This window comes from Salvelinus namaycush, chromosome 1 (assembly GCF_016432855.1).
Source record: "Salvelinus namaycush isolate Seneca chromosome 1, SaNama_1.0, whole genome shotgun sequence".
Lineage (NCBI taxonomy): Eukaryota > Metazoa > Chordata > Actinopteri > Salmoniformes > Salmonidae > Salvelinus > Salvelinus namaycush.
In genome coordinates, this window is record NC_052307.1 from 31,056,944 (window position 1) to 31,083,457 (window position 26,514).

Here is a 26,514-nt window from a genome sequence, read left to right on the forward strand (position 1 = left end):
TGTAGCGCTCCACCTCATAGCGAGGTTTGCGCGTGCAAAGATGTGAGACAGACCCGCCCTTCTGGTGTGGAACCGAACTGCCCCGTCTCTCCTCCCTCAGCTACAGGATATATACGCTTTCTCTCCCAGCACGACTGCCAGCTGTGTAGTAGCCTACTGTCCACATACAGCGGGGGTCTGAAGGCTACACTCAGCCTCACTGGTCAGACAGCATCACAGCGAAATTGATCAGTCCTTAGTCTTGGTGTGCATGCACTGAACGTTATATTAACCATAAACTCGTTTTTTAGGACAAAATAACAGTTTGGTAGACTTAGTTTTATAGCTAGATAGATATTTGTTAAATTATTTCTTTACAATGGAAGGAAACAGGCAACTAATCAGTCCCTTTCACCGACCACGGTGCCTGGCGGCGGCGGCACCTGGAGGAAAAGCCAAATTAACTCACCCAGGGAAGGCGATTCTAGCAGGTAAGTTTTGTAATCCTTTGTTCAGACACCACATATGCCAATATATATGGTTTTACATTTTTGTGATACACGGTTTAATGCTTTTACTTGATAGAGAATCGGCGTGGATGGAGTATCAGCCTGTAGAATGAAGTAACATTGTTTTTCCCGATCATGTCACTTTCACTTGACAGCCAGGGGTTGTAAATAATGTGCGGATGGTTTTTCATTGGTTAGTAGCCGTGCAAGAAGCGAGTGCTTCCATGTCATTGAGTAGAACTGTCATGTTGTATTGTGTTCAACAGTTCATTAACAATAAAATATAAAAAATGCTAGTCCTGGTTATTAATATCAGTTTCACATGCAGTGTGTGCATTTCACTAAAGATGGGATTGGCTTGGGCTGCCTGTAGAGCGCATAACAAAATAGTGAGACTGTTTAAACTAGTAGCCTACTGGCTTTATCATTTATTTATTTTAAATGTTCTACTTAATATGATTTAGAATCTAATCAATATGATTTCAAATGGATGATTATGAAATGATCTAATCTGTAACTGACAGTGGTAACATGCTCTAGCCTTCTAATAGTGTAGAGCAGAACTGCCTGGTTATGAGAGAACACCACAGAACAATCACTCCTCAGTTCTCCCCTTTAGTGCCAGACAGTAACAACTCAGTTAGTTATAAGGACTGGTGAATGCTAAAATGTTCACCTCCTCTTGCATTATGCTATGATAGACAGATCATTCATGTTATTGTGCAGTTTAACTGAGATGACAAAAAAGCATCTGTTGCAGCTCCATCTGTCCGGTTAGCAAACCACAGCATTTAGTTCCCACTAGCAGCCCTGTTCTTTTTAGGCAGCAGACACAGTCATTATTATGGGGTGTGTCTTCTGAAAATGACTCCACACTGTGCAATTCAAACCAATAACCCTACAATTGAACTGGAATGCATTTGAAGTAAACCACCCAAAAACCACCACGTCGCTCTCTGAAGGAAGACAAAAACAAGCATTGAATGAGGATCAAATATAGAAACCCAAACACTGTGGACTGAACAGCAGAATGTCTCTAAAATGAGGTTTGAATAGCTCAGACATCTACCTATTAGTAGTAGTAGCCAATGGTGTATATAAACCTGTACTGCTGATGCTATCTATTGGCTATTGAGAGGCTTTGAAGCCACCGGTCGGCCATATTGGCACTCCCTAGAAGGAGCAGTCCTTCATAGTAATGGATGGAATTCTACAGTGTTTCAATTAAGTGTTTCAAGGACAAAATGACATGTATTTAAGTATTTACAAAATGACATGTTTTGTTGTTGTAAATTGTTATTTTTTTTTGTTTAACTCACATAATATAATTTAAAAGTGGGCATTAAGGTATATGTAATAACTAATGTAGACATTAATAAATGCATTTATATAGCTTCCAAAATGTTGTTGTTTTTTTACATTGGAGGAGTAGTGCTAAGATGGAGGCACAGGGGCTTCAACAAATCACCCCCTAAAAGTAATCTAGTGTATATACTGCATACATCACTGGTAGTAGCCTAGTAGCCTTCATCACGGAAACCTCCATTCCTGTGATGGATACTGGTGAAGTATACCGAACAAAAATATAAACACAACATGTAAAGTGTTGGTCCAGAAATTTTCCATATGCACAAAAAGCTTATTTTTCTCAAATGTTGTGCACAAATTAGTTTACATCCCCGTTAGTGGGCATTTCTTCTTTGCCAAGATAATCCATTCACCTGACAGTTGTGGCATATCAAGAAGCTGATTAAACAGCATGATCATTACACAGGTGCACCTTGTGCTGGGGACAATAAAAATACACTTTAAAATGTGCAGTTCTCACACACAACACAATGCCACAGATGTCTCAAGTTATGAGGAAGCATGCAATTTGGTATTTGGTATATTATTAGGATCCCCATTAGCTGTTGCAAAAGCAGCAGCTGCTCTTCCTGGGGTCCACACAAAACATGAAACATGACATAATACAGAAAATGAATAGACAAGAACAGCTCAAGGACAGAACGACATAATATTTTTTTAAAGGCACACGTAGCATACATATCAATACATACACACAAACTATCTAGGTTAAATAGGCTTTATCTGTTTTTTGAAAGCAGGTTTGCTGTTTATTTGAGCAATAAGAGATGGAACGGAGTTCCTGTATGCTTTTTTGAATTTGTTCTGGATTTGGGGACTGTGAAAAGACCCCTGATGGCATTTCTGGTGGGGTAAATGTGTGTGTCAGAGCTGTGTGTAAGTTGACTAGGCAAACAATTTAACACAATGAAAAAAAAAAAACTTATAAAAATAAGAAATGATGCAGTCAGTTTCTCCTCAACTCTTAGCCAAAAGAGACTGGCATGCATAGTATTTACACTACCAGTCAAAAGTTTTAGAACACTTACTCATTCAACGGTTTTTCTTTATTTGTACTATTTTCTACATTGTAGAATAATAGTGAAGACATCAAAACTATGAAATAACACACATGGAATCATGTAGTAAACAAAAAAGTGTTAAACAAATCTAAATATATTTGAGATTTGAGATTCTTCAAATAGCCACCCTTTGCCTTGATGACAGCTTTGCACCCTCTTGGCATTCTCTCAACCAGCTTCATGTGGTAGTCACCTGGAATGCATTTCAATTAATAGGTCTGCCTTCTTAAAAGTTTATTTGTGGAATTTCTTTTAGGGGTAGTATACAGAAGATAGCCCTATTTGGTAAAAGACCAAGTCCATTTTATGCCAAGAACAGCTCAAGTAAGCAAAGAGAAACGACAGTAGATCATTACTTTAAGACATGAAGGTCAGTCAATGCGGAACATTTCAAGAACTTTGAAAGTTTCTTCAAGTGCAGTCGAAAAAACCATCAAGCGCTATGATGAAACTGGCTCTCATGAGGACCGCCACAGGAATGGAAGACCCAGAGTTACCTCTGCTGCAGAGGATAAGTTCTTCAGAGTAACGAGCCTTAGAAATTGCAGCCCAAATAAATGCTTCACGGAGTTCAAGTAACAGACACATCTCAACATCAACTATTGAGAGGAGACTGTGTGAATCAGGCCTTCATGGTCAAATTGCTACAAAGAATCCACTACTAAAGGACACCAATAAGAAGAGACTTGCTTGGGCCAAGAAACAAGAGCAATGGACATTAGACCGGTGAAAATGTGTCCTTTGATCTGCAGTCCAAATTGGAGATTTTTGATTCCAACCGCCATGTCTTTGTGAGATGCGGTGTGGGTGAACGGATGATCTCCGCATGTGTATTTCCTACTGTAACGCATGGAGGAGGAGATGTTATGGTGTGGGGGTGCTTTTCTGGTGACACTGTCTATTTAGAATTCAAGGCACACTTAACCAGCATGGCTACCACAGCATTCCTCAGCGATACACCATCCCATCTGGTTTGGGCTTTGTCCCACTATCATTTGTTTTTCAACAGGACAATGACCCAACACACCACCAGGCTGTGTAAGGGCTATTTAACCAAGAAGGAGAGTGATGGAGTGCTGCATCAGATGACCTGGCCTCCACAATCCCCCGACCTCAACCAAACTGAGATGGGTTGGGATGAGTCGGACCGCAGAGTGAAGGAAAAGCAGCCAACAAATGCTTAGCATATGTGGGAACTCATTCAAGACTGTTGGAAAAGCATTCCAGATGAAGCTGGTTGAGAGAATGCCAAGAGTGTGCAAAGCTGTCATCAAGGCAAAGGGTGGCTATTTGAAGAATCTCAAATATAACATTTATTTTGATTTGTTTAACACTTTTTTGTTTACTACATGATTCCATATGTGTTATTTCATAGTTTTGATGTCTTCGTTATGTGTCTTCTACAATGTAGAAAATAGTAAAAATAAAGAAAAACCCTTGAATGAGTAGGTGTTCTAAAACTTTAGACCGGTAGTGTATATCAGCCCTCTGATTACAATGACGAGCAAGACGTGCTGATCTGTTCTGGGCCTGCTGCAGTTTAACTAGGTCTTTCCTTGCAACACTTGACCACGCGACTCGACAATAATCAAGATAAGACAAAACTAAAATCTGCAGAACTTCCTTTTTGTCACACCCTGGTCTTAGTTATCTTTGTTTTCATTATTATTTTAGTTAGGTCAGGGTGTGACATGGTGAAGTATGTGTTTTGGTTTGTCTAGGGGTTTGTAGGTTTAATGGGGCAATGTCTTGTCTAGGTGTTTGTATGTCGATGGCTGCCTAGATTGGTTCTCAATTAGAGACAGCTGTGGTTTATTGTCTCTAATTGGGAGCCATATTTAAGGCAGCCATGGGCATCATGTGTTTGTGGGTAATTGTCTAAGTTGAACGTTTGTTGCTTGTCTGTGCACTTACGTTATTTAGCTTCACGGTCGTTTGTTGTTTTTTTGTTAGTTTGTGTATAGTGTTCGTTTTTGTGTTTTTCTCTTTTCCACAATAAAGAGATGTATTTTGCACACGCTGCGCCTTGGTCCAATATCTCTCAAGAAGACGATCGTGACACTTTTTGGAGTCAACCATTGAATCTATATGTTTTGACCATGACAGTTTACAATCTAAGGTAATGCCAAGTAATTTAGTCCCCTCAACTTGTTCAGATCTGCCCTGCGGTACATCACACTTTACATGTTTGACATTAGAGAAGCTTCCATTAAAGAAAACCCTTTGAGTCCTATTAGATAGACAGCTCTGAAACAATGATATGGCAGAGGTTGAAAAGCCATAACAAATACATTTATTCAACAACACGTTATGGTCAATAATATCAAAGGATGCACTGAAATCTAACAGTACAGCTCCCACAATCTTCTTATCACTTTCTTTCAACCAATCATCAGTCATTTGTGTCAGTGCAGTACATAACATCTCCATAACCATGCTGAAAGTCTGTTGTTCATTTGTTTACAGAGAAATAGCATTGTATTTGGTCAAACACTATTTTTTCCCCCAAAGTTTGCTAAGAGCTGGCAGCAAGCTTATAGGTCTGCTGTTAGAACCAGTATTTGTATTTGTATTTATTATGGATTCCCATTAGCTGCTGCCAAAGCAGCATCTACTCTTCCTGGGGTCCGGCAAAATTCATTCAGTTATACAATTTTAAAAACATTACAATACATTCATAACAGATTTCACAACGCACTAAGTGTGTGCCCTCAGGCCCCTACTCCGCTACCACATATCTACAACACAAAATCCATGTGTACGTGTGTGTATAGTGCATATGTTATCATGTGTGTGTAAAGGCTGCTTTACCACTCTTGGGTAGCGGAATTACTTTGGCTTCCATCCAGGCCTGAGTACAAATACTTTCCTCAAGGGTCAGATTAAACATACGACAAATAGGAGAGGCTATAGGGTCAGCTAACATACTCAGTAGCTTTCCATCTAAATTGTCAATGCCATGAGGTTTGTCAATATTGATAGTTAACAATCATTTTTCCACCTCTCCCACACTAACTTTACAAAATTCACACTTGCATTGCTTTTTTTTCATTATTTGCTTTTCTATGCATGAATACGATTGCTCACTGTTCGTTGTTGGCATTTCCTGCCTAAGTCTGTCAACTTTGCCAATGAAGTAATCATTAAAATAATTGGCAACATCAAATGGTTTTGTGATGAATAAGCCATCTGATTCGATGAAAGATGGAGTTGAATTTGTCTTTCTGCTCATAATTTCATTTAAAGTACTCCAAAGTTTTTTGGAGCTTCCTTATGAGCGGACAGCTTGATGAAAACCAGCCAATATTCAGGTCCTCAAGAAAGTAGACCTCTGTTTACATCACATACACTATCAAGCATTTAACACATATTATTTAGATACTGACTGTTAGCACTTGGTGGCCTATAGCAACACCTCCCCAAAAAAGGCTTTAGATGTGCCAAGTGAAACTGCAACCACAACACATACGATCTTCTCTAAGCATTACATGGATATGGCTCTGAATATATACAGCAACACCTCCCCCATAAGCATTTGTGTCTCTTCTATAGATGTTTTATCCTTGTATTGCTACTGCTGCATAATCAAGTGAGTCTCAGAAATGGCTAATATATGAAAGTTATCTGATTAGCAAGTTATTGATTTCATGAACCTTATTTCTAAGGCTACATATATTAATATGGGCTATTGTCAGCCCTTTCCTGGGTAGCTTATCAGAGACAGACATAATATGGAAAAGAGCTAAAAAAGCAAGAGAAGAAAATATACATCCAGCAGTGTATTAATCAATTGGTGTGTGTGTGTGTGTGTGTGTGTGTGTGTGTGTGTGTGTGTGTGTGTGTGTGTGTGTTCATGCGGGGTTGAAGTTACGAACCCATAGGCTTGGCTCTCTCATCCCTTCCAGGCTTCTGGGAAGGAGGGTGGTCAATGAGCCTGTCATAGCGGATGTATGTCCCAACGCAGCTTTCTTATCTGGGATAAGTTATTTCCTCTTCTGGCGCACAGCTTCAGGATAGTCCTCATTGAGGAAGATACAGTGCATTCGGAAAGTATTCAGACCCCTTGACTTTTTCCACATTTTGTTACATTACAGCCTTATTCTAAAATTGATAAAATTGTTTTTTCCCCCTCTTCAATCTATACACAATACTCCAAAATGACAAAGCAAAAACAGATTTTTGTATAAAAAACAACAACAACGGAAATATCACATTTACATAAGTATTCAGTCCCTTTACTCTGTACTTTGTTGAAGCACCTTTGGCAGCGATTACAGCTTCGAGTCTTCTTGGGTATGACGCTACAAGCTTGGCACACCTGTATTTGGGGAGTTTCTCCCATTCTTCTCTGCAGATCCTCTCAAGTTCTGTCAGGTTGGATGGGGAGCGTCGCTGCACAGCTATTTTCAGGTTTCTCCAAAGATTGTCGATCAGGTTCAAGTCCGGACTCTGACTGGGCCACTCAAGGACATTCAGAGACTTGTCCCGAAGCCACTCCTGCGTTGTCTTGGCTGTGTGTTTAGGGTCGTTGTCCTGTTGGAAGGCGAACCTTTGCCCCAGTCTGAGGTCCTGAGGGCTCTGGAGCAGGTTTTCATCAAAGATCTCTCTGTACTTTGCTCCGTTCATCTTTCGATCCTGACTAGTCTTCCAGTCCCTGCCACCAAAAAACATCCTCACAGCATGATTCTGCCACCACCATGCTTTCACTGTAGGGATGGTGCCAGGTTTCCTCCAAACATGACGCTTGGCATTCAGGCCGAAGAGTTCAATCTTGGTTTCATCAGACCAGACAATCTTGTTATTCATGGTCTGAGTCCTTTAGGTGCCTTTTGGCAAACTCCAAGCGGGCTGTCAGGTGATTTTTACTGAGGAGTGGCTTGCGTCTGGTCACTCTACCATAAAGGCCTGATTGGTGGAGTGCTGCAGAGATAGTTGTCTTTCCAAATGAGTTCCAATTGATAGAATTTACCACAGGTGGACTCCAATCAAGTTGTAGAAACATCTCAAGGGTGATCAATGGAAACAGGATGCACCTGAGCTCAATAGCAAAGGGTCTGAATACTTATGTAAATAAGGTATTTCTGTTTTTACATTTTAATAAATGTGTAAACATTTCTACAAACCTGTTTTCTCTGTCATTATGGGGTATTGTGTGTAGATTGAATTTTATTTTACCTTTATTTAACCAGGTAGGTTAGTTGACAACAAGATAAAGCAAAGCAGTGTGACAGAAACAACAACACAGAGTTACACATGGAATAAACAAGCATACAGTCAATAACACAATAGAAAAAAAAGAAAGTCTATATACAGTGTGTGCAAATGGCATGAGGAGGTATGGCAATAAATAGGCCATAGTAGCAAAGTAATTACAATTTAGCAGATTAACACTGGAGTGATAGATGAGCAGATGATGGTGTGTAAGTAGTGATACTGGTGTGCAAAAGAGCAGCAAAGTAAATAAAAACAATATGGGGATGAGGTAGGTAGATTGGGTGATGAGGAAAAGGTTTTATTTAATCCATTTTAGAATAAGGCTGTAACGTAACAAAATGTGGAAAAGTCAAGGGGTCTGAATACTTTCGAATACACTGTGTACATTCCTCTCAAGTTCTTGGCTCTTTCCAGAACAGCTACCTTGTCCTTGAACCTCAGGAACTTGACCACTATTGGCCTGGGCCTGTCACCTGGGCTGGTGGTGGGTTTACCAGTCCCGTGGGCGTGCTTAACCTCAATCTTCCTGTGGTCCATCTTCAATTTCTCAGAGATCATTTCCCTCACTTTGTCCTCAGTCTCGTGGAGATTCTGCAATTCCATCCACAACCATGTTGTTCCGCCTTGATTGTCCCTCGACAATCCGTCATTGTTATCATGGATTCACACACAGAATTGATGTCCTCTCTCAATGACTTACAGATGTCTGTCATCTCGCCATTCTCCTGTTTCAACTCATTGAGCTGACCCTGGGAGAACTGCAAATAGTTCTTCAGGTCCTGGACCTCTCTGGTCAGGTCGTCCATTCTTTTATTAGTTGGATCCACCAGTATTTGGACACAACACTTGAAGCTATTTGCTTGTTGTTGTAACAACTGCTTGTAGAACTATTTTTGTTCATTTAAAAAATCCTTTGCGTGTGATAGAGAGACACCACTGCCTTCAATGGTACTCCCGCTGGCTTTGGTCTTTGTCATGGTAGCTTAGCAACGTAGGTTATGCTGTTACTCCACGCAGTTCCAGACAGGGCAGGTCACAAGGAAGATTGAAAACAACAAACGGCAGGGATCTAGACAGCCACAGACCTGAGACAATCCGCGGTCCCAACCACAATGGCTAACCGCGTTCCGGGCTGCGTTCAAGCCCTCAAGAAAATCTTGCTAGCTTGATAGACAGCTAGCTAGCAGCTATATTTACTAAATTAACTAAAGTAAAAAATAAAAAAGGAACAATAAAATAAAAACAATGCTATATACAGGTGGTACCGGTACCGAGTTAATGTGTGGGGTACAGGTTAGTTGAGGTAATTGAGGTAACATGTACAGTACCAGTCAAAAGTTTGGACCCCAACTCATTCAAGGGTTCTTCTTTATTTGTACTATTTTCTACATTGTAGAATAATAGTGAAGACATTAAAACTATGAAATTACAAAGTAGCCACAGAAACCGTCTAAGTGAAGCTCATCTGCGTGCTCGTTGTCCTCACCAGGGTCTTGACCTGACTGCAGTTCGGTGTCTTAACCGACTTCAGTGGACACATTTTTACCTTCAATGGCCACTGGCATGCTGGAGAAGTGTGCTCTTCACGGATGAATCCTGTTAACAACTGTACCGGGCAGATGGCAGACAGCGTGTATAGCGTTGTGTGGGAGAGCGGGCCACACAGGCCACATTCCACAGGCCACAATCATCAACCTGATCAACTCTATGTGAAAGCGGTGTGTCGTGCTGCATGCGGCAAATGGTGGTCACATCAGATACTGACTGGTTTTCTGAGCCACGCTCCTACCTTTTTTTAGGTATCTGTGACCAACAGATGCATATCTGTATTCCCAGTCATGTGAAATCCATAGATTAGGGCCTAATTTATTTATTTCAATTGACTGATTTCCTAATATGAACTGTAACTCAGTAAAATCTTTGAAATTGTTGCATGTTGCATGTAATATCAACACAGGGAGACCGATCAATTAGTTATAGTATTTTTACTAATATACATTTTGTTTATGAATTATTAAGTGATTAAAACTCGAAACTCAAAAAAACTAATCGGTAACGGAATTTGTCTTCAATAAGATATCATAGTAGTTACAAACCACAGTTGGATCACCTGCTACTGTCCTCCCTTCCACTGGCATACTTTTGGTCGCAGTTTTTTGGTCTGGTCTGGACCAGCCTTGATTTCAACATCCACAGACGTCTGGCCTTCATTTGGCCCAAACATAGACGTCCATGATTTGTTCAGATTTGGTCCGGTCCAGTAGAGCACAGTACAGTAAAGAAAAGTAGAGTATAGTTCAGTACAGTACTGTACAGTACATTATAATCCAGTAGAGCACAGTACAGTACAGTACAGTACAGTACAGTACAGTACAGTAAATAAACATAGAGTATGCTTCAGTTCAGTACAGTACAGTACAGTCATGTATTGTACAGTAGAGTAGAATAGAGTGGAGTACAGTTCAGTACAGTACACAGTAGAGCACACTAGAGTTGAGTACACTATAATGTACTGAACTGTACTATACTTTACTGTACTGTAACGTACTCTACTTGACTGTACTCTACTTTACTGAGTCCTAATGTGCTGTACTTTGATGTCCAAACTTGTGAATAGACATCTATGATTGGTTCAAATGTATTCTTGTTTAGTGGCAGAGCTCATTAAAATAAAAGCCCGTGTGTAGAATAATACCCAAATATGCAAAGGAGGATATTGTAATCCACTTCACTTACTGTAGTTCAATAACCAAAACAGATTTTTTTAACCTCAAGGTGTCATGTCCTAGCTGACACCCCATTCTTTCTGCAGACATCTCTGAATCTTAATTTGGAGCAGATATTTAACAGAGTTTTTGGAAAATGTAGTCACATTTTACCTCAAATCTGTTACCAAAGTTGGCATCTGCACAGTTCTTCCAGTAAATGTGTTTTTGTAAAATTGTCTGTGTAATTTGTTAAAAGCGGTCCTTGTGCATAGAGTTGTATGGTTTGTTAAACTTTGATGAATGTTTTTTGTTTGGCACACATTTTAAGTGAATAATCTCCGCGCAATTCCGTTTCCGTGAAATTGCCCATAGTGGTTTTTCACTGTAACCTCTGGCTGAACTAAGTTACATTTGAACTCATGACTTTGGTACCGCAGGTTTGTGCAAATAAAATGCTTCTGTCCAAATACCTTTCACAACCCTAACAGTCTATGGTGCCATTTCATAAACAGTCTCTCCTGACTCTCCTCCTCTCAGCCATTGGTAAATATAAAATGAGGCCATCAATCAAGATTTTAGATTTGAGAAACCCAACTGGCCTCCTCCCTCCCTTCCTATCCTTTCACCCAGACTAATCAGACAAGCTGGCCGGGAACGCTAACAGCCAAAGGAACAGGCTACTCTCTCTGTCAGCCAAACTCTTATTTAACCTGTTTGTTCTAGTTGTACCCTCCACTCATCTTAGCCAGTTGATTACTGCTTATCTGTAGAATCTTTCTCTCTCTCTCGTCCCTGTTTTTATTACAGTCTGAATCTTTGGGTGCAAATTTATGGGGAGAACAAGGATATTTTGTTATGTAGATTAATAGCTTGTGTGTGTATGTCTAGTTAAAAAAAGGTTAAATAAAAATAAATAAAAATGTATAGTATATGAGTGTGTCATACCCAAGGACCTGATCTACTCAGCGAGATAAAAGTAATCAGGTAAAGTGCTCGTGTCTAATTCTGACCTGAGATATTACTCAATCAACAGCCAAGCTAATGTTTAACTACACCAAGAAGATACACAATCCTCCTGACACCCAGTTTGACAGTTAATAAATCGGACTAGCACTTCTCTCAGTGCCTAGACATTGAACCACAGATATTTCCAGTGATGGAAAAATAACTCAAATGTCACAATTTAGTAAAAGTAAGGACACCTTAATAGAAAGTGACTCAAGTAAAATTCACCCAGTAAACTACTATTTGAGTAAATGGCTAAAAGTATCTGGTTTTAAATGTACTTAAGCACAGTGGTGGAAAAAGTACGACATCGCCATGCTTGAGTAAAAGTAAAAGTAAATGCTATACATCAAATTCCTTATATTAAGCAAACCAGATGGCACAATGTTCTCGTTTTAAAAATGAACGACAATCGGGAGCACACTTCAACCCTCAGACATTACTACAAATGGCGTATTTCTATTTATTGAGTCCGCCAGATCAGAGACAGTAGGGATGACAGCGTGTTATATTTATAGGTGCTTGAATTGAACCATATCGCTGTCCTGCCTGAGCATTCGAAATGTAACAACTACTTTTGGGTGTCAGGGAAAATGTATGGGAGTAAAAAGTATCTATTTGTTTTGGAATGTAGCACAGTAAAAAATATAAATAGTAAAGTACAGATACCCCCAAAAAACGACATAAGTAGTACACCACTGGCTATATCTGGTTATTCTTCTCTACACTTGGAGGAGTATGTGTGTATGCGAGAGATTGTGAGTGTGTACTGCTTGTTTGGTGGCAGTCTTTGTTTAGTAACTGGAGTACATATCCTTGATTAATTTCAGAATGAATAAACTTTTGTGTTTCTATGTCCAACGGCTTTGTTATATTCCAGTCTTCTGTGATGCATATAAAGTGTAATATAGGGATGCACACTCAAAATGTAATACATTTCAAATCTATATCTGAAATGAAACAGGTGTCTTTCTTTAAAGCCCAAAACCATGTGTGTGAGGTGTATACTCTTGACTACCAAGAAACACTCCGTGTGACCCTGATTTAATCCACTGCAGTAAAAGGTTAACTCAGGGCCGTAGATAAAGACTACAGCCAGTTTGACTCAGTATGACTCTACAGTAGTTTGACTCCACGTGTGTGGTGTCATAACTGATGTAGCTTAGCCTTTGAGAAATATTCCCTTTTTGGCACTGGTGTAATGCAGGAAGGGGTGAAAGGGTGGAGTGAGTTAGTATGTGTACGTGTGCATGTGTGGTTGTATAGGTCTTGTATAGGCCTGGAGGGGGGACGTGACATGGACAGAACAGAGAAAGTCGTAGCTTAATGGAAGAAAAATCCTACATCTCTTACAAACCCAGACAATGGCTTTGAGGCACATGCTGGGTGTTTGAGCTCCTTCTACTCCCTCCCCTGCACTCCTAGCAGCTAATGGCAATGGGTGATGTTGAGAGGTGGAGGCTGTTGATATGAGGCAAGATTGGCCTGGGGGATGAGAGCTTTAAATGGGTTTCTGGTTCTGATGGGTTTTCTGTGTGTTTGTGTGTTTGTGTGTTTGTGTGTGTGTGTGTGTGTGTGTGTGTGCGCGTGCGTGTGTTCATGCTTCGTGCGTGCGTGCGTTTGTGTAAGTGTGTGTGAGGTTTGAGAGAGTACTTTTGTATTGCTCTGTGCTTGCATGGTTGTCTGGAGCAACTTTTCTCCCTCTCTCTCTCCATTTCTCTCTCGCCCTCTTTTTTACTTTCTCTCGTGCTCCAGTTAAGTTCTTTGAGTGGCTGTCTCCTCTCAGACTCAGAGGGCTTGTCAAAGTGTGTACTCACTCCCTGCTCATTCACACTCCACTGCACCCAATACACTAGGTAATAGACTCTACACACTCTCCCTGAATCTGACTCACGACCCACCAGCGCCCTCGGGGGCAAAACGTCAAATCCCGAAACCCCTGTTGCCCTTCCTGTCAGACACACACTCTCTCTCTGTCTTTCATTTTCTCTTCCACTTCTCTCTTTCTCCCACTCGCTCTCTCTCTCTCTCTCTCTAGTCTCTGTTGTTAAAGAACATATTTCATTTTAATATGACTAGCTTGGATAAGTAAGAATATATTTAAAGAATACATCATTTTCCCGTGTTTAGTATTTTTTGTGTTCTTACACATTATGGTGTCCTGGTCCAGAAACTGTGGTGTTGCAAGATTGGGTTATGTTTATTGTTTGCCAGGTCTGGTGATTTTGAACGTTAGTTTTTCTCAGTGAAGTTCTCATCAGGAGCAGATGATGTGGCCAACACTCATTAGAGTTACCTCAACAGCAGGCCAATAGATAGCACTTCAGAGGTCTTCTCTATCGCCCTCTCTGCTCTTGCACATATTTTCTCCCTTGCTCGCTCTCCATTTGTTGCTATCCACTTTCTTTACAATTCTCCGTCTAACTCTCTCTTTCTCAACCCTCTTAATCTCTATTTTCCTCTCCCTATCTCTCTTTCCCTCTCTCTCTCTCTCTCTCTCTGTCTCCCTCTGTCTCCCTCCCTCTCTGTCTGTCCCTCTGTCTCTGTCTGTCTCTCTGTCTCTCTCTGTCTCCCTCCCTCTCTCAGTCTGTCCCTCTGTCTCTCTATCTCTCTCCTCCATGGTTGATCTAATAGTGTGTAATGGTGTGGAGGGTTCCTATGGGTTGTTTGGCTGGGATGTGTGTCTCTACTGCTGGGCTGCAGCCTGTCCACTCAACCAGGCCCAAGACAATACATGTTCTGTACTCTGACGATCAGCCCCAGTGGTGTGTGTGTGTGTGTGTGTGTGTGTGTGTGTACGTGTGTGCGCGCTGAGTGGCTGTGATACAAGCAGGAACCCAGCTGTGAAGTCAGAAGGGTGTTGATTAAACTATACAGAGCCTACAGAAAGTATTCAAACCCCTTGACTTTTTCCACATTTTGTTGTGTTACAGCCTGAATTAAAAATGTATTCAATTCAGATTTGTTTGTCACTGGTCTACACACATAATAGCCTATAATTTCAAAATTGAATAATGTTTTTTGTTTTTACAAACATTTGACAAATTAATGAAAACCGAAAAGCTGAAATGTTTTGAGTTAAGTATACGACCACTTTGTAATGACAAGCCTAAATAAGGTCAGGAGATTTTTTTTTTTAACAAGTCACATAATAAGATGCATGGACTCACTTGGTGTGCAATAATAGTGTTTAACATGATTTTTGAATGACTACCTCATCTCTGTACCCCACACATACAATTATCTGTAAGGGCCCTCAGTCGAGCAGTGAAATTCAAACACAGATTCAACCACAAAGACCAGGGAGGATTTCCAATGCCTCGCAAAGAAGGGCACCTATTGGTAGATCGGTAAAAATCAAAAAGCAGACATTGAATATCCCTTTGAGCATGGTGATGTTATTAATTACACTTTGGATGGTGTATCAATACACCCAGTCACTACAAAGATAGAGGCGTCCCTCATAACTCAGTCGCTGGAGAGGAAGGAAACATCTCAGGGATTTCACCATGAGGCCAATGGTGACTTTAAAACAGTTACAGAGTTTAATGGCCTTGATAGGAGAAAACTGAGTATGGATCAACAAAGTTGTAGTTACTCCATAATGCTAAACTAATTGACAGAGTGAAAAGAAGGAAGCCTGTACAGAATAAAAACATTCCAAACCTTGCATTCTCTTTGCAACAAGGCACTAAAGTAATACTGCAAAAAAATGTGGCAAAGCAATAAACTTTTTGTCCTGAATACAAAGTGTTATGTTTCAGGCAAATTCAATAAAACACATTACTGAGTACCACTCTCCATATTTTCAAGCATAGTGGTGGCTGCATCATGTTATGGGTATGCTTGTAATCGTTAAGGACTGGGACGTTTTCAGAAGGGAAAAAAATACATGGAATGGAGCTAAGTACAGGCAAAATCCTAGAGGAAAACCTGGTTCAGTCTGCTTTCCACCAGACATTGGGAGATTAATTCACCTTTCAGCATGACAATAACCTAAAACACGGCTAAATCTACACCTGAATTGCTTACCAAGAAGACAGTGAATGTTCCTGAGTGGCCAAGTTACAGTTTTGACTTAAATCTACTTGAAAATCTATGGCAAGACCTGAAAATGGTTGTCTAGCAATGATCAACAATCAATTTGACAGAGCTTGAAGAATTTTGAAAAGAATAATGGGAAAAAAGAAGAAACCTGCACACTGCCCTTGATAGCAACACTGCTCTTTAATAAGCTTTACGTATCGACCTCAAGGCCTTCGTCAGAGCTTTTGTGAGTTTTTTTCAATTAGCATCCTTATGTAGACATAGTTCCACCCACATCCATTCAATGCATCAAATGGGGTTGGAGTTGAGGGAAAATAAGTACGTTTCACCAAATATAACAATGTGTATTTCATAAGTATTCGAATAAAGTGTGTATATAAAACATATTAAACACGTCTGTAAAACCACAATGAGGACATCGACACATCAAGCTAATTTTCATAAATCATTGGGTACAGCGTGAGAAAAATGTCAGAGTAATCTGAAATGGTGGCTTTAATTCATAATTCATTTTATTCAACTGTTACTATGCACCTGCAAAAAAATAACTCAGATGTGCGAGTGCCTTTTGAATTTTGAAAAGAATAATGGGCAAATGTTGCACAATCCAGGTGTGGAATGCTTTTGAGACTTACCCCAAAAGACTCACTGCTGAAATCGCTGTTTCTACAAAGTATTGACTCATAGTTCTGTAATCACACCCCTAAGTTCTATATTTCTGTATTTAATTTTCAATAGATTTTCAAAAAAATAGAAAAAAATGTATACAGTATTTAAATAATTTTGAATTCAAGCTGTAACACAACAAAATGTGGAATAAGTCAAGGGGTATGAATACTTTCTGAAAGCACTGTAAATCTGCTTTGCAAGGGTGGAGTATGTGTGTATGTGTGTGTGCGTGAGGGATGGTTGTAAATGAGAATGATTTGTCGATGGGGTTATATAGAGTAAGGGTGGACAGGGTTGGATTGGGCTCTATTTAGGTTGAGAGTTCGAATCATATCACAGACAATTTTAGCATTATGAGCAACTTTTCAACTACTTACTACTTTTTAGCTACTTTGCAACTACTTAGCATGTTAGCTAACTCTTCCCCTAACCACAACCCTAACCCTTTAACCTAACTTATCCCTAACCTCTAACCCCTAACCCCTAGCCCACCTAACATTAGCAAGCTAGCTAGAATTCTTAACCTATCATACGTTTTGGAAATTCATAACATATTGTACATTTTGCAAACGAGACACTCAATTTAGTATGATATGAGTGTCTCGGATTTACTTACAGAATAATACAAAATGCTCTGAGACCAGGTTGTTTACCAAAATAATTTGTTGCAGATAAAAATCAAGTAGTGCACACAAAATGTCTTTTTTCGCTTAAGTTTTCATGTACCTAATAAAAATGTCAATGTCAATGTGTTTCCATAGCATTTTCCTTAAATAGCAAATGTGCCTACTCTGGTCTTGGCATGTGCACTCTAGCCAACAGCTCGCAGATCAGACTGGTCTCATAGACTAGACGTAACGTTGTAAATCCAGGAGACAAATTAGTATGATATGTTACGGTTGATATGGTTACATAAGACAGAAGGTTACTTAAGGTAAAAACATAAGGATAGTAGGTTGCCTGTTCGAGTCTCATCACAGACAACTTTATAATTTCAGCTAATTAGCAACTTTTCAACTACTTACTACTTTGTAACTACTGAGGGTGTTAGCTATCCCCTCCCCTTCCCCTAACCATTTTAGCTAACCCTTCCCATAACCCTAGCCTTAACCCTTTAACCTAACTCCTAACCTTAAGCCTAACCCTTAACCCCTAGCCTAGCTAACATTGGCCAGCTTGCTAATGTTAGCGTTATCCACCTAACTAACGTTAACCACAACAAATTGGAATTCGTAACATATCATATGTTTTGCAAATTTGTAACATGACACTGCTTCACCAATAGCCTTCACATGTAAAACTGTAGTTCTGTCTGGGATGAATGAAGCCTATTGTAGACATACTGACCTGTACATCCTGGGTGAGTTTGCTAGTGTGAAATGTAGTGGACCTCATGTGATCTGCTGAACCTTACTTAACACTGGGATTAGAGGAATTAGAGCAGTGTGTGTGTGTGTGTGTGTGTGTGTGTGTGTGTGTGTGTGTATGTGTGTGTACAGGGATCATGACTTAGCTTTCTAGACTGTTGTACAACCTTATCTTGGCTGAGAAAAACACTGTGCAAATGCATTAAGCCCTTCTGAATACTCTCACTCAACCATACATCAATGTGTAATTTAACTGAAATATAACCAGCAACCACTTAAAATCCTTCTATATCTTCTGTATATGTAATGGGTTAAATATATCTCCTGTCACCTCCAGAATAATGTAATTCTAAGTGCTGCAGGGGAGAGATAGAGAGATTTGGCCTACAATAACAGCAGAAGTTGGATGGATGCCAAGCTGTCACACAGTTGGATGACATATCTGAACCCTTCCCATTATTTCTTTATAAAGATGGGCCTCTGGGATTTGAATGTGAGTGTGTGTGAGAGAGAGAGCGAGAGAGAGAGAGAGCGAGAGAGAAGAAATGAAAATGGGGTAATTCTGTGTGTCATTGAGCTAATGGAGGTCTTGGCCTGTGTAATGGAGCCCCTCCCTCTGGACAGAGCAGATAATTTAATTAACGTCAGCCTTCACTCCTCCCTCTCTCCTCTCCTTCTCGCCCTCCCTTCCCTCTTTTCTAAGTGACTCATCTGCACACAGTGCTGCTCTTAACACTATCATCCCCATCCTCTGAACTAATCCACAATATAGAGCTGTCCAACATCCTACATCATTCATTCATTCATTCTTTTGTTCTTCGTTCATTGGACCTAATAGCTACACGTTCATGCATAGAGAAAATGGCTCCATCCATCTTTATCCAGTACATTACATTCCTCTCACACTCTCTGGGCTTTTAAGGTTTACAGATGGCAGCCATATTTAGGGTTATTGTTATGATCCATGATGTACTGGCTCTGCCCAAAGTGAATGCCTGCTTTAGCCAGCCTGTCATTGTAGAAGGCAATTTGTTGGTACCAACAGTCTGGTACCAAAGGCTAGCTACCCAAAGATTCACAAAAGGAATCTTCTGGTTGATAAGCTTAGCTGACCAATGCTCTCTGTTTTCTGCATAGTTCAGACTCATTCGCTACAAAATGACGATGACATACAGAACCCCAGCAAGCACAGACGGTTCGACAACGTTTGCGTTTGGTTCAAGTCTGATGCCATTTTTGAGATCGACCCTGGCCTGAATGTGGGCGGTTTACAGTAACTAAATGTCGCTTTCCTTTCTATCCATCTCATTCTACAGATTGTAAAGCTTTATCTGACCTCCGCTCTGTGTTTTCTACAGGTGGTATAGCAGGGGGTATAGAGATCTGTATCACCTTCCCTACTGAGTATGTGAAGACTCAGCTACAGCTGGACGAGAAGGCCAACCCTCCCAAATACAGGGGCATTGGTGAGTGTCTGACTGTCCTCTCACCCGGCAACACAAGACTTTCTCTATCCATCTCCCTTCATACCTCTCTACCTCTTCTTCCCCGATGCATCTAACCTTTCTGAGATACAGGGTCGTCAGTGTGTCGACCAAATCAATTCATCTATCTCTATCTCTTGCTCACGCTCCATTTCTTATTCTCACTATCTCGCTCCCTCTCTCTCTTTCTCTGTCCCTCTTAGGATCTAATTATCAAATTACCCATCATCCTCAGGTGCATTAGTGATTCTGGCAGGCTGTCACGCTACTTGTTTGTATGACACACACACACACACACAGTCAGTCTGGCTTCTCTTGGCTGGAGCTCTGAGGATCTGAGACCATCTTAATGAGCCCTGCACACAGCTGTCTCTGCCTCATACTAAATAGCTATGTTCGTCAAGGAGTTCTCTCTCCATGTGTGAATATGAAGTTATTTGAATACTCTCCGTGTGTCCGTAGCTGGTTGTGTGTTCATGTATTGATGTGTGTGTAGGTGACTGTGTAAAGCAGACGGTACAGGGTCATGGGGTGAGAGGACTGTACAGAGGACTCAGCTCACTGCTCTACGGATCCATACCCAAATCAGCTGTCAGGTATGTGGATGGCATCTAGCCCTAAACACACACACACACACCAATTATTTTGGTCTATTACTCACAATACATAGCTGAAATGTCCCACTGGTCTTGTGTGTAATTATGTTATTCTTTCCCAGAGATGATATTTATTCGACCTACCTGCTTTATTCCACACACGACCGTTCTATGGAGACCTCAGTCTCAGACAGGGGTATTTAGCATCTCTCTTTCTCTGAATGTGTTTGTTTGTGTGTATGTGTGTTACAGAGCAGAGCCTGTCTTTAGAGTGGACAGACCCAGCCATGCGGAGCAGAGCTGCCAATTCTTGTATCAGTAGAGATACAGAGATGAAAACCTGTTGGTGTGTGTATGTGTGTTTGTGTGCGTGTGTGTCTGTGTCAGCCAGTCAGTCAGCCTAGGGGAAGGGCTCAGTAGGGAAACAGTGCATAGAGATGGACATGGCAACAAGAGTAGGCCACATCATCTGTCTAGTCTGACAGCTGTGTGTGTGTGTGTGTGTGTGTATGTGTGTGCGTATGCTTTACATAATTGGGTTATGAAAAAAGAAGGGAGTGCTTTTCTTCTCCCCACTTCTTCTCCCATTCCCTCTGTCCCCCTCCCCCTACCAATCCATCATTTTCCCCCCTTTCCCACCATCCCCCCCATCCCATTAGCTGATTGCCTGTTATGTACAGTGTGGAGCAGTGGGGGGAAGGACGGGGAGTGAAGGAGATAAGAGAGTGGTGAGGGTGAGGCCAGAGAGACACTGGGCTTTAGTGGAGAGACTGACCTTTTTCATCCTCCCATTTAACTCCACCTGCCTTCTCATCCACCCCTTTCCTTTTCCCCTCATCCTTTACTTTCCCAAATACCTCCCTCCTCCCCTCATCTCTTGGCGAGGGGCAACTGACTTTGCAGATAGAGCCCTAATGGGGTTTAGGAGATGTTCCATGGTCTCTGTGACGACCAAGGTGCCTCTGACTCATTCTGGACTTTGGCTGCCGGACCAACTGTTATTCATCATGTTGGGACGATTAAAAAAATTCTGTCACTTTGAATTGGCTAAAGAGAGGAGGTAGTTAAGCCTTAGCACATTGAAGTAATTTTAATGGGGTGATGTAAGGTATAAAATAGTGAAAAAAACTATACTGCCACTTCCTTGCAGTCCAATTAAGGTGGATGAGAGAGAGAGACCTGTTTTGAAACTACTTTCAATCTATAAAGGCATCATTGCCTTTTGTTTGCCAGTCCGTGTCTGTGTGTTCCTGCACTACAGCGTATGCGAGTTGTGAAGCGACTATCACTCAAACAAACAAACATGATTCTTGAGTAGAGACAGAGAAACAGATGCTGCATTTTAATTAACAAAAAAATATGAGGCAAAAAAAAAGAGAGGGGTGGAGGGAGAAGAGATTTAGATGCACTATTGTAAAGTGGCTGTTCCACTGGATATCATAAGGTGAATGCACCAATTTGTAAGTCACTCTGGATAAGAGCGTCTGCTAAATGACTTAAATGTTAAATGTAAGAGATGACGAAATAGAACAGCGAGACACACCCAGAGATGGAGACAGATCGTCAATGTCCGAGACAGACAAGAAGACATCGGTCAGACCAGAAACTCTCGGGTGAGAAGGTAGAGGCACAAGAAACCTAGCCTCGTGAAACCCACCTGATCTTGCAATGTTTATTTGTCACATGCGGCGAATACAACAAGTGTAGACTTTACCTTGAAATGCTTACTTACGAGCTCTTTCCCAAAAATGCAGTTAAAAAGTATGAAAATTCAAAAATAGATAACAAGAAAATAGTAACTCAATAAATTAACACAATAAAATATCTGTATTTATTTTTACCAGGTTACAAGAAAACAAACCTTTAATCAACACTAAGTGGCAAAGTGTCTTTCCTCCCCCTCTCCCCTCCTTCCCCTCTCCTCCTCTCTTCCTCCATGTTGTGTTTGGTCCTGAAATCACCACAATCCAATTCCTGCTATAAATAACTTTCCCAGTGAAGGACTCCCTGGCACAGCATCTCCTAACTGATTACAGTGAAGCTTAACACACACATACACACACTCCTGGGGTGAGACAGAACGGTCAGCTCGCTTTCATGGTAGCAGTTGCCGGGCATCCGTTGCTTGCTGAGTCATCAGACTTTATGGCTACATTTTTAAACAAGGATGTGCCTTACCTGCTGGGTAGTAAAACATTCTGTATCAATAGCAGTTTGTTTCACTTCACCTGGGCATCGAACAAAGTCGTTTGCCTCTTGCCTCAAATCAAATCAAATTTTATTGGTCACATACACATGGTTAGCAGATGTTAATGCGAGTGTAGCGAAATGCTTGTGCTTCTAGTTCCGACCATGCAGTAAAATCTAACAAGTAATCTAACAATTTCACAACAACTTCCTTTTACACACAAGTGTAAAGGAATGAACAAGAATATGTACATATAAATATATGGATGAGCGATGGCCGAACGGCATAGGCAAGATGCAGTAGATGGTATAGAGTACAGTATATACACATATGAGATGAGTAATGTAGGGTATGTAAACATTATATAAAGTGGCATTGTTTAAAGTGACTAGTGATAGGACTGGGCAAAGACTTCTACTAAGATTACTAAGCAGTTGTATGATGCTCAGAGAGGAAGCTGGTGTGAAATTCTGCTCATCAGCTGATTAAACCCAACCTGGCTTCCTCTAAGGTGTCCAGTGGAGTTAGAACTCTTTGAAGACTCTTTGTTGTTTCCATATCTCATCCAGAGATATCAGCAACTCTGACCCTTCTCATCTTCACAGTTATACAGTATCAGTCTATTTGTTTTACTGTCACCTAGGTAACAAGGAGCCAGGATAGAGGGATATTCTATTGAGTCTAACGAGATTCTAATTATGATTCTAAAACTGTCTAGATTGAAGGTTCTAGTCTGATATTCTATGAAATTCTAGGATTAGATTTTAGACCAGTGGTCACCAACATTTTCTGAGTCAAGATCACGTTCTGAGTCAAAATGCATGCCAAGATCTACGGCTCTTATTTTTTATTAACATGACTTAAAAAACGTAAGCCTATGCAACAATACCACATTAAAAACAGTACTGTAGCAATGATGTTTGTGTAGTAAGCTATAGGCCCAATACATTATCACCACATACTGGCTTTGCTTGAATTTACCTGCCAATTAATTGTTGTTCGGGACATTTTTTTAAATTATATAAAAAAGTTGGAGGTAGGCTATCTGATCACACAGGTAATCGATCCATGGTTGTATTACTTGTGAGGCACAGCTGAGTGATCATACATTTAAATAATGTGATTTTTATTTTACTGGGCTGATGGTGCCTGTATCTGATGGTCAGTCTCAGCAGAGGGAGAAAGCAGCAGACTGCGGGTCCGTCTCTCAACATCCCTCCGCTCTCCCTTTCCTCCACTGACACTGACCAAAAAGGGACACTGTCTTCCAGCTGATGGCGAACTCGAGTCGCACCACAAATTCATGTTGTTACTCCTGTGAACAGAGAAAGTAAAATACCCCATGATATTAAAAAAGACCCAAGCCGCTAATAATAACAACAACTCAAGCCTATAGATACACTTTCCTACTCATTCATTACTGCCGCACTGCTTGTTGTAGCGCTGAGTGGAAATAGGAAGAACGCGCATTTTATGGGATATAAAAGTGTTGAATACAAAGTGTTGACAGTGCTGAGTAAGAACTTAAACATGAACTCACTCATAAAAACAGCAGCTCTTTGCTGTATTCGTTGACAGTCTCTCTAGTCATGGTTTTAAACGTTTTTAAATCTCACAGTATCAATTTTGCCGTAGCTTTCTTTTACACATGCTACGTTACTGCAGACTCGGTCATCTGAGCAATTTGATTGGCCAGCGGTTGCATAGTGCACTTGATTTCCTCTCCAGGCCCACAGGGAAGGCAGAGTTTGTACCTTCAGACACATGAAATGGCAACAGTTTGCCTACCCGGCGCGCACGGTAGTTGAATTGGCCGCACCTACCAACAACAGCGCGCGAGACTAATAAAAAAATAGAAACACAAGGCTTTATCGCTGGGTTTTTTACAGAAATGTTTGGCGATCAACTAGAAATGCCTTGCAGATTAACGGGTCGATCAGACCACTGTTTTAGACAATATTCAAACTCAAGTCTAGAATCAAGCCTAACTCCTCTTCCTGATATCACTGTATCACTCTCAAACCTGAGCAACAACAACTCTGCTTGTTATCAATGACTATCACTCATGAGAACAACATTGATTGAACTAATCGACTGGGCTGTATACTAACATGTTATCTCTCTCCATCTTCCTCTCTCTCGCTCTCTCCTCCCCTCCTCAGGTTTGGTGTGTTTGAGTATCTCAGTAACCATGCCCGTGACGAGGCAGGGAAGTTGAACAGCACCAGGGGTCTGCTGTGTGGGCTTGGTGCTGGAGTCATGGAGGCTGTAGTCATAGTCTGTCCCATGGAGACTGTCAAGGTATGTCTGAGACAGAGCATCTCTATAGCCTTCTTTATAGCTCCGTCTCCTCTTCCAGTCTCTTCTCTATAGCCTCGTATCCTCTCTCTGTCTCTCCCTCTCTCTTGTCTTTATCCCCCCACTCCCCTCCTCTCAGATTTGGTGTCACTGATACCCCCTACCCACTGGTAAGGAGTCAGCTGTCTAGCTGATACTTTTTTAGATCTGAATAGGAAGACCTCATCCCAAATCAGTCTCTATTTGTTACAAATCTAATCCAACAGCTGAATGAGGGTTGACCCGAGCCTTCCAGGAATGTATTCTCTTCAATCATACTCTTTAATATTCTCTGAATTAAAGGTCAGACAGACAAGAACATCTCTCAAGGCTGTCTGTCTGCTCTCAGTGCTCTGTCAAACTGATAATACAATAAAGAAAAAAACATGATAATGCTCTTTTTCCTGGAGCACAGTTGGGTTTCTTAATAATACGGTCTGTCTGTCTCTGTCTGTCTCTGTCTGTCTCTGTCTGTCTCTGTCTGTCTCTGTCTGTCTCTGTCTGTCTCTGTCTGTGTCTGTCTGTGTCTGTCTCTGTCTGTCTGTCTCTGTCTGTCTGTGTGTCTCTGTCTGTCTGTGTGTCTCTGTCTGTCTGTGTGTCTCTGTCTGTCTGTGTGTCTCTGTCTGTCTGTGTGTCTCTGTCTGTCTGTGTGTCTCTGTCTGTCTGTCTGTCTCTGTCTGTCTGTCTGTCTCTGTCTGTCTGTCTGTCTCTGTCTGTCTGTCTGTCTCTGTCTGTCTGTCTGTCTCTGTCTGTCTGTCTGTCTCTGTCTGTCTCTGTCTGTGTCTGCGCGTACGTGCGTGTATCTGTGTATGTTTGGTGGTCAAGCTGTTCCTGTGTTCTCTCTCAAGGTTAAATTCATCCACGACCAGTCTTCAGCCAACCCCAAATACAGAGGCTTCTACCATGGAGTCAGGGAGATCATCAGAACCCAAGGTAAGGAAGGAGGGGGAAGTTGCCCTAGACTAGACACTGATTTAAGGCTAGGGTTTAGGGAGGGTAATCTGATCCTACCACCCTAACCTTGAATGATCAACAAAGGCCATGAATATGTCCCAAATGACACCTGTTTGCCTATATAGCGCCCATAGGGCTCTGGCCAAAAGTAGTGCACTAGGGAATAGGGTGTCATTTGAGATTCACACTGACATTTATTGTTTAAAGATGAACGAAACTTGAGAATCAACTTCTCTCATTGAAAACGGCTTATGTGACATCGATTTTAGTCAGAAACATTTCCAGTACCAAAATTGACTAAAAAGTGCAAGTAGGTTCGTTTTGTTCATATGGTCAAGTGCTGCAAAGAAATACCTAGTTAAGCTGCAACTGGCCCAGAACAGAGCGGCACATCTTGCGCTTCATTGTAATCAGAGAGCTAATATTATTACTATGCATGCCAGTCTCTGTTGGCTAAGAGTTGAGGAAAGACTGACTTCTTGTTTTTATAAGAAACATTCACGTGTTGGAAACGTGTTGGAAATTCATAATTGTTTACCTAGTCAACGTATACACAGCACTGACACACACACTTACCCCAACAGACATGCCACCAGGGGTCTTTTCACAGTCCCCAGGCCCAGAACAAATTCAAGGAAACGTACAGTATTATACCTAGCCATGAGTGCATGGAACTCTCTTCCATCTTATATTAGCGCAAGTGAACAGCAAACCTGGTTTCAAAAAACAAATAAATAAAAACAAACAACACCTCACAGCACAAGGCCTCTCCTCATGTGACCTACTTATTGTGTGTATGAACTGACATACACTACCGTTCAAAAGTTTGGGGTCACTTAGAAATGTCCTTGTTTTTGAAAGAAAATACAATTTTTGGTCCATTAAAATAACATCAAATTGATCAGAATTACAGTGTAGACATTGTTAATGTTGTAAATTACTAATGTAGCTGGAAACGGCAGATTTTTTATGGAATATCTACATAGGCATACAGAGGTCCATTATCAGCAACCATCACTCCTGTGTTC

General features: G+C 41.0%; 1 protein-coding gene across 1 annotated transcript in view; it reads left to right on the plus strand.

Annotated features, from left to right (window-relative positions):
• Window positions 1–114: 114 nt before the first annotated feature.
• The window catches only part of LOC120033535 (tricarboxylate transport protein B, mitochondrial-like), a 30,274-nt gene continuing 3,874 nt past the window's right edge, over window positions 115–26,514 (plus strand). The window contains exons 1-5 of the mRNA XM_038979961.1: window positions 115–470; window positions 19,286–19,393; window positions 19,908–20,007; window positions 24,358–24,496; window positions 25,381–25,465. Of these exons, the coding sequence (XP_038835889.1) occupies window positions 359–470; window positions 19,286–19,393; window positions 19,908–20,007; window positions 24,358–24,496; window positions 25,381–25,465 (544 nt within the window). The 5' untranslated portion in view covers window positions 115–358. The remainder of the gene's footprint in view (window positions 471–19,285; window positions 19,394–19,907; window positions 20,008–24,357; window positions 24,497–25,380; window positions 25,466–26,514) is intronic.